At 37.9% G+C, this 9,296-nt stretch overlaps 1 protein-coding gene across 1 annotated transcript; it reads right to left on the bottom strand.

The window, feature by feature from the left end:
• Positions 1-4,769: 4,769 nt before the first annotated feature.
• LOC113756129 lies at positions 4,770-5,351 on the bottom strand. The gene is made up of 2 exons (XM_027299922.1): positions 5,112-5,351; positions 4,770-5,027 (listed from the first exon to the last, which is right to left on the bottom strand). Exons 1-2 carry the CDS (start codon positions 5,349-5,351, stop codon positions 4,770-4,772), a joined length of 498 nt encoding a protein of 165 aa, XP_027155723.1.
• Between the last annotated feature and the right edge of the window lie 3,945 nt (positions 5,352-9,296).

The following is a 9,296-nucleotide window of genomic DNA, read 5'->3' as shown; positions in this document are numbered from 1 at the left end:
ATCGTCGCAATTTTAAGTCCCATTTAGGCCCATCATTTTTTATTTATTCTCTAAAAATCAAAAACTCATTTTTTTCAAATAAAAAATTAATCAAAATTCATTTTTTTAAAACATGTTATTTTTTCTTTTAGAAATGGGACGTGACAGCTAAGAAAGCTAATGTGGTAGCCGATGTTTTAAGTTGTAAAGTGCAAGTGGCAGGGTTGATGATTAAGGAATTGCACTTGTTGGAAGAGATTAGTAGTTAGAACCCTCATCTTGAACCAGGAAAGGTGATTCTCGAGAACATTGTCGTGAAATCCGTTTTGCTAGATCGTATCAAGGAGGCACAAGAGAAGGATTCAGAGGTGCAAAAGTGGTTGAAAAAAGTTAGAAAGGGGGAAAAGTCGGATTTTAATTTGGGTGTAAATGGTGTACTAAGATTTAAGAATCGCATAGTAGTGTCAAAGGATGAAGGGGTAAAAAGGGAAATCTTCGAAGAACCTCATCGTTCTAAGTATACGGTACATCTTGGAAGGAATAAAATGTACCAAGATTTGAAGAGCTTGTATTGGTGGGAAAATATGAAGAAGGAAATTGCTCGATTTGTCCAGACTTGTTTGATCTGCCAGCAGTGCCAGCAGGTTAAAGCTGAGCATCAGAAACCATCTGACCTATTGGAACCTTTAGAGATACCCGAGTGGAAATGGGAGAATATTACCATGGATTTTGTATCTGGATTACCAAGGACACAAAGAGGTCACGACGCCATTTGGGTAATAGTGGATAGACTAACCAAATTTACTCATTTTCTACTGATTAGTATGAAGTACTCACTGGAGAAATTAGCTAAGATGTATTTGAATGGAATTATAAGGTTACATAGGATACTAGTAAGTATTGAATCTGATTGAGACCCTCAGTTTGTTTCTCGGTTCTAACAGAAGATGCAAGAAATGTTAGGAACTAAATTGAATTTTAGCACTACCTACCACCCACAGACTGATGGACAGTCAGAGAGGACAATTCAGATTCTTGAGAACATGTTGAGAACATGTATTTTGGATTTTGGAGAGAGTTGGAGTACGTACTTAACATTGGTGGATTTTGCTTACAATAATAGCTTCCATTCATCCATTCAAATGGCTCCATACGAAGCTCTTTATTGCTGGAAGTGTAGATCTCCAATTTGTTGAGATGAAATAAGTGAAAGAAAGATCTTAAACCCAACTACAATACCATGGATTGAGGAGGCGTACGAAAAGGTGAAGTTAATACGCCATAAGATTCAAACAGCTCAGAGCCATCAAAAGAGTTATGCAGACAATCGAAGGAAAGATTTGGAGTTTGCGGTTTCTTAAGATCACTCCTCTAAAAGCAAGTTTGATGGCAGCGAGAGGAAAGAAGTTGCAACCAAGATTTGTAGGACCTTATAAGATTCTCTAACGTGTGGGAAACGTGGCCTATAAGTTGGAACTGCCACCAAGTTTGTCGCAAATTCATAATGTTTTCCATGTGTCTATGCTCAAGAAGTATCACCCAGATCCCTTCACCCAGGAACTATGAAATAAGCAAATCCCTTTGGTAAAAGTTCTATGGAGAAATCACGGATTAGAGAAAGCAACTTGGGAGATAGAAGAAGAGATTCAAGAAAAATATCCAAACCTATTTCCGAATCAAGGTATGAATTTTGTGGACGAAATTCTTTTAAGGGGGAGAGGATGTGAGGACTCATGTTTTTATTCTTACTTTAGTCTATTTTATAATTATTTTACCTTAGTGTTATTTAATTTTACTATTTTTGCATGAATTTTCTCGAATTAAGCTTTTATCGCGCGCGCGTCGAAAGTTTCTCAAAAGTCGTGTAGACACGACTAATTGGAGATTTGAGAAATTAGTATTAGACTAGTAAGTATGAGTAATTACAGTGTTAGAGGAATTACCTTGGAGAATTAATGTATAAGTGTAGCACAAGAGAGAAAGTGGTAGTGCAAGGCACTATTTCGCTACTATTGAGAGTTGACTTTTTGCACAACTTAAAGTTAGCTTTTTATTCATTCTTCCTCCACAAGAATCACAACACAAACACTCCCTCACTCTCTCTCTCATTCGGTCGAAACAAAGGAAATAAAGGGGGAAGAGAAAATTCCATCTTTTGCTCCAATCTTGCTTGAATCACTTCATCCAACCCACAAATCTTTCGGATTTTGTTCTCACTAGAAGAAAGGTGCAAGCTTGTGGTGTTTCTTGGTGAAAAATTGGTGTAGAGCCTTTCTTACAACTAGGGTTAGGAGCTTGAAGAGGTATTTCACTTCATCCTCACTTAATCTTTCAAATTTTGCAAGAATAGAGGTTATATTTCATGGGTTTGAAACCCTAATCAAGATTCTAGGCTAGTGGACTTGAGGAAACTTTTATTTCTGCTTGATATCCTAAGATAGTGGTCTTGAGGTGGCCTTTAGGTATCTGAATTGAGGTTCTTTTGCTTGATTGTTGTTGTTTATGTGAATTATGGCTTGATATTGGCTTGATAGTGGAGAGAAATTTTGGAGGAAACCATGAGAGGTGCTGGCCGAATTTTCTGTTTGGTTGTCTTGCTTGGAGTTTGAAATTTTGTTGGTTATTTGGCTGCTAAACTGAGTGATATATGTTGTGTTATGTGTGTGGAAATTGCCTTTCAAAAATCATTTCAATTGGTTGCATTAAACTAGGGTTTTAGAAAAGGAAGAAATCTAGAAATTTGCTATCAGGCCAGCCGGCCACTGGTACTTTGTCTGAGCATAACTCTTTGTACAAAAGTCAAAATTGAGTGCCATTTATGGAATTTAAAACTAGACACCAAGAAATTTCAAACAGTATAAAATTCCCCTGCTAGTTCATTTTGAGTGAGCCGTAACGAATCGGCAAAATGGACTGACCTGTTTTATCTGTCTATCCGAGAGAAACTGGGAAGCTGTATATTGTCGCTCAATTTTGTCTCACTTGTGATGGGAGTTTAAAAATGATGTATTCTGATGAAATATAGAATTTTGAATCTAGTTTCTAACACCATAAACCATTCTCAATTTGGACTTGTGTAGAGTTAGATATGGTCTGATTTCAAAACTGTGTCAAAGCTGGAAACTGGAAAATTGTTGAACAGGTTGTGAAATCTAGCCATCTTCAAACTGTTGTATCTTGTTGTTCAAAAATTCGAATTTAGTTCTGCTTGTTGTGTTTGAAACTTTACTTGAAAATGTTGTTGTGTTATAAATTTAAGAGGTTAATTCAATAACCATGAATTTTACCAAATTTTCAAACTTTACTGAAAAACAAGAACTGGTTCTACCCTGTCTTCATGAAACAGCAAATTTGAACTGAGATTTGAATGGCTTCTAGTTAGAATATGGGAAAAGTGTCTTCTGGAAAGTTTTACTACTTTGAATCTATTTTTCAACGGTATAAATTTTCCAATTTTTGGACTTGCCAAACTGAAGATACGATTTTCCAAGTACGGTCGCATAAAGCTGAAATTTTCCAATTTCTTGAGAAATGCACTTTTATGAACTTCCAACTTCCTTTTGAGATTTATGGTTCATTTTAAACTCGATTTCATGCATAATACAAGTTTTCCTTGTGATTTTAAATCTTCATTTTGAATCTCGATTTTCGATGGATTGAAGCTCTTTTGAGGCGTTGTCCCAAGTTTAAGCAAAATGCATTTTTCTTCTTGAATGTTAAGTGGTCTAGGGGGAAATATGTGAATAATGGTTGGTCACTATTTCTTCAGGTGCTCAAAAGGGTTTCGAAAGGGATCCCGGTGAGAATAACTAAAGGCCTTATTTGCTCACTTACTTTTGAATTGGTGAGTGTCAAGTGCATGAATTGTTATATCTACTTGATTGATCTTACTTGCATACGTGAACATGGCTTGATGAGGCAAGTGTATACTTTATCGCACTCGTTCTCCTTTACTTGACTTTTTACTTGACTTACTTGAACTTGACTTGATGTGCTTGGTCGAGAAGTTTGGTGAACCATGAGAAACTTGTAAAGCTTGATCTTTTGAGATCTTACTTGGCATACTCAAGTAGTATTACCTTCTCTATTTGACATGCGGGCCCGGTAGAGGGTGGAACGGTGGACAGAATTTGATGAAAGTGGAGTCTACAGATTTGGTACTTGCTTGGTTGACGGAGAGTCAACGTGGGATATTTGGATCATGGTCTTGGCCAAGCTATGTGGAATTTAGCTCCTGAGAGCTCCCGTATCCTTATTGATTGTGTTTTACTCTTATTTGTGAATTACATGAACTTGCTAGCTATATTTCTTGTACAAGTGTTATTGCTACTTAAACTTATTTGTTTGCATACTTTTCTTGGCCTCACTAAGCGTTAGCTCACCCTCGTAGTCTGTTTTCCTTAACAGGAGCTCGGATGGAAAGATTTTTTGGAGAAGCTGACTTTACTACTTTTTGATTAGAATTTGGATGTATATAATTTAGTCAGTTTTTTGATGGTTGTATTTTTGGGAAAAGTTGAGGTACCTTTTGAAAACTTTATAATGTAAGACTTGAATGATTGTATAAGGAAGCGACTTTTCTTTATATTGGCTTTTATTATTGGTTGTGTACCGTTAACTTTAAATTTAACTCGTATTGAGCCTTGGCGAGAGTTAGACAGGTGGCCTGTCGATACCATAGGGTTCGCCCTAAGGAGAAGTGGAGTCATCACAACATCTTCATGCAACTGACATTTAATGCATTTTCTGACAAAAACTACACAATCATGCTCCATAGTAAACCAAAAATATCATGCCCTCATAATCTTCTTTGCTAATAAATGTCCATTCATATGTGATCGAGATATACCACTATGCACTTCTTTCATCAAATAATCTGCTTCATCTTCATCAACGCATCTTAGAAGGCCTAAGTCTGACATCCTTTTGTATATCACCTCTCCATTTAAGAAAATCTTGGATGATAATTTGCGCAAAAAGCTTTTAGCAGTAGTATCAGCGCCTGGAGGATAGGACCCGATTTTGAGAAATTCCTTAATATCGCTGTACTAAAGACGGCCATCAGAAGATTTTTCCATTACTAGACAATGTGCAGGCTTTTTTTGTAATTGAATCTGGATAGGGTCAATCACCAACTCATCTAGATGTTGAATCATTGAAGATAAAGTGGCCAAAGCATCAGCAAAAATATTTCGAGCACGTGGAATATGCTTGAACTCCAAACTTCTGAATTTGTTTGTCAAATCCAGTAAATTGCAATGACATGGCAAAATCTTTGAATTTTGAGTTATCCATTCTTTGAGCGTTTGATGCACGAGCAGATTGGAATCACTGAACACTATTAAATCTTTGATCTCCATCTCCAATGCCATTTTTATTCCAAACATGCAATGTGAGAACCCGTAATTTTCATTTTCTAGGTTTTAGAATTTTTCATGGCTTGTTTTCTGCATTTTCGTGATTAGATTTTTTTTTATATAATTTTAAGGAGCAGATATAGTTTTAGATGATTTTTCTCGTATCGAATAGATTTTGAGAAATTAAGAACGTATAATGGACGTGGGCCCCACTAGTGCGAAAAGTTCGGAAAAATTCGGCCAATAAGGTTAAGTTTCGGATATTGGGTGAAATTTATCGGGTGTTAAGAGATAAGTGGAGGATGAGATGTGATTGATGTGAGAGGAAACAAAAGGATAGAAATGCATTTAATGAAGTGACACGTGTCACTTTGTGAGTGGTTGAAGCCTAAGACAACTATTTACCTTTTTTACCTTTCTTACCCTTGGATTAAATATCTCAAAAATTACCCAAAATTCACTCTTTTCTTCTCCCTCTTGGTCGGCACTCTCAAGCAAGGAAGAAAGAAAAACTCTTCAAAGAAAAACTCTCCATCTAGTGCAAATCATCCAAATCAAGTGCTTAAACTTGTTTCTACTCCATAAAATCCCTCCATTTGGTGCTAGTGAGTGATTTGGTGAAGTTTTTTGGAGAAGCTAAGGTGTCCTACAACTCTCCCTCTCTTGTTTACTAGGTGAGTGGTATATGAACTTGCCCCTACACTTAATGAAGCTTGAGTTGTGCTTAGTGGAAGCTAAAGTGTTGAATTTTGTGATTTAATTCTTGTTTTTGGATGAAATGGTGAAGTTTACAATTTATTGGTGATTTTTCTGGTTTCATATGATCATGATGTTGTGGCCTTGTATGATGATTGGCAATGGCCTATAATGACTCTAGTAGGTGTGAATGATTGATAATTGCAACCAATTTTGGGTTTGGATTGAAATGTGAAAAGTTAGGGTTTCATAACCCCCTTTCTGTCCGGTTTTGTATCATATGGTTAGAGGCCGAATTGGCCTTGGCTTAAAACATGAAAGTTGTAGGTATTGATGTTTTAGAGGTGCCTGTAAAATTTCAGGTCATTTGGAGTAGTGTAGAGTGAGAAATGTCGAATTTTACTGTTGCTGTTCTGGGTCCTTCAGGATGGCCGAACTGCGCTTGTAATTGGCTGTTTTGACTGGAATTGCTTTGGATTTGATTGTTGAGGTCTTCTGATGAAATGTATCTTGATGTCATAGCTACCATATGCCTTTGGAATTTCTGCATTTGGACCTGTATAGACTGAGTTGTACTGATTACAGCATAGTGTGATTTGTAAACCTGCAATTACGGTTCTGGTTTGGTATTCTGCATATTTGACCTAGTTGTGCTAGGATTTGGACTGAGTGGCCTTCTACATTGTTGTAGCCCTGTCTTTTAGCTTCGAGATGGTGGGTCTTACACCCTCATCCGATAAGCGTAACGCATTTTGTGCCATTACCGCATAAGGAGGCCAAAACTGTTTTTGTTGTTAGGGCTAATATAGTTACATTTCCTGATTTTTCTGGTTTCCTTTAATGCTTATATATTCTTATGGAACCTTATTTTGGTAATACTTGGCCTTGGTTTATGACTTGTAAACAAATCTTATTGTGTTTATTTGAATAGTTTTAGGGCTTGTTTTTATTCCGATCATTTCCTAGCTAACTTTTGTACTTGTACTACTTTGAGCCTAGTGAACGGCTTTTGGGGAATGAGATGAATTTTGTGTGAGATGTTGGGACTGATTTGAGGAAATAATGAAGCCATGATGGCTGGAAACTAGGTAAACACAAGGGATATGCTGCCGAAATTTTACTTGAAGGCTAGTTGGATTTACTTGTGATTTGAGCAAAGGACTTTTGGGTTGTTTGTGCCTAGGTCTTCATGTTACCTTTTCGTTTCCAAGAAAATCATGTTTTCCACCCTTGCATTAGTATTTATTTGGCGAGGCATACGACTAGTAGTCGAGCCTCATGTGTATTTTGTTTACTCGATTCTGGATGTGAAACCTTCAATTAGTTTACTTTGATTATTTTAGGGTTTCTTGGCGATTAAGGCCAATCTGAAGTGAAAACTTTTGAAGTTGAGCCGGTGAGTGTACCACTCCCCTCCATTGCTGTTTAACTTGATTTCTGCTCTGCAATCTGTTTATTTGTTTGAGACGAGGGTGTACTTTATCACACTCGTTCTCTAGTCTGTTCATGTGCCAATTTCTATGCAAAATTTGAATCTGTTATCTGTGTCTGCATCTGTTCGGATTTCTATGACCTATGAGCTCAATCTTGTGGCTAAGTTATTCGAGTCGGGCCGGCAAGGGCCTGGACGATTAGATAATGAACCACGGTAGTCTGTTCGGGGATTTTGGGTATTGAGACCCTTGATTCCGGGTATACTCGAGTATTACCATTTCTGTTCGTTTGCGGTGAGCGGGCCCGGTAAAGGGGTGTTTGGTGAACGGGATTCGGTGTAAAGTGGGGTCTACGGACGTTGGTTCTATATACGTTGACGGAGAGTCAACCGGCTTGGATCAAGTACTGCACTGGAAAGCTGGCTCCTGAGAGCCACCTGTATCCTTCCTATGTGAATCATTAGTTACCTTACGTTACATCTGGCATGTGTATCTGATTTGTTAAATATGAAATGCCATGATTTTAATGCTATCTGTTTGGTACCTCATTGAGCGCAAGCTCACCCCTTTCTGTTCCATTTGTTTTCCTTACAGGAAATGACCACTTTTGGAAAAGGTTGTGTTAGTTGGTTGTCAAGTTGAGCTCATGTAAATGTCTTTTGAATAGCACTTTGAATGAAACCCTAATGTGTATTGGGTTTACTTTCTTTTGATTGGCAAACCGAACATGAATATTCGTAATGAATGGTTTTTGATATGCCGCTTTGGCTTGTAAATGTTACAGTTCAATGTATGTATGTTTGGTTGATATTTGGTTGAATTTCGGATCAACTCGTATTTCAAGCGGCAAAAGAAAAATTTTGGCTACTCTCGGCCTAGTAACTGGATTCTGACGTGGCCGGTACTGTTCATCATCGGCTTCGATTTTTTTTTTGTTTTTTTTCATTTTGTGATTTTGACTTGTTTACGCGCGTGGGTATGTTCCGGAACGTATTAGATCGACGTGAACTGATCCGTAGTCCTGGCGAGAGCTGGGCAGGCAGCCCGCTAACCCCTTTGGTTCGCCTTAGGGGAAAGTGGGGCTGTTACATGCAAGCTATTCAGCCATATCGTTAGTGCAGAAAAATCATAGTTTAGAGGAACATGGATAATGTTTTCCTTCAGGCGATACTAGAACAACTCCGATCCCAACCCCGAAAGAATTTGAAGACCATCAAAGAATAGTCTCCACTCAGGGTATTGCTCATTCATATCTTTCGCTGTACCAACAAACAGGACCTCCTCATCCGGAAAATAAGTGTGAAGCAGTTGATAATCATCTTCTCTTGGATTTTCAGCCAAATGATCTGCTATAGCCTGCCCCTGGATTGCCTTTTGCGTGGTGAAGATGATATCGAATTCAAAAAGGATCATTTGCCATTTAGACATGCGTCTGGTCGGCATTGGTTTCTCCAATATGTACTTCAAAGGATCTGAACGAGATATAAGATAGGTAGTGTAACTAAGCAAATAATGCTTCAGTTTCTGAGCTGCCCAGGCCAATGCACAGCAACTCCTTTCAAGAAATGAGTATTTTGCCTCGTAAGGCGTAAACTTCTTGCTAAGATAATAAATGGCTTGCTCCCTTTTCCCAGAATCGTCATGCTGCCCCAAAACACACCCCACAGCTTCGTCAAGCACAGACAAATACATAATCAAAGGTCGACCCGACTTGGGTGGCACTAAAACTGGAGGGTGCAACAAGTAATCCTTGATCTTATCAAAAGCTTGCTGGTATTCTTCACTATAATACAATGACACATTCTTCTTCAATAATTTAAACAAAGACTCA

This window comes from Coffea eugenioides, unplaced genomic scaffold (genome assembly GCF_003713205.1).
Source record: "Coffea eugenioides isolate CCC68of unplaced genomic scaffold, Ceug_1.0 ScVebR1_200;HRSCAF=821, whole genome shotgun sequence".
Classification (NCBI taxonomy): domain Eukaryota; kingdom Viridiplantae; phylum Streptophyta; class Magnoliopsida; order Gentianales; family Rubiaceae; genus Coffea; species Coffea eugenioides.
This window is presented reverse-complemented; position numbering and strand designations above follow the sequence as displayed.

Bases quoted from the DNA above. Each gene is read 5' to 3' on its own strand.
- LOC113756129 (XM_027299922.1), bottom strand. From the start codon at position 5,351: ATGGCATTGGAGATGGAGATCAAAGATTTAATAGTGTTCAGTGATTCC. The intron at 5,028-5,111 runs GTGATTGACCCT...GGCCGTCTTTAG, and splicing joins TTCAACATCTAGATGAGTTG to TACAGCGATATTAAGGAATT.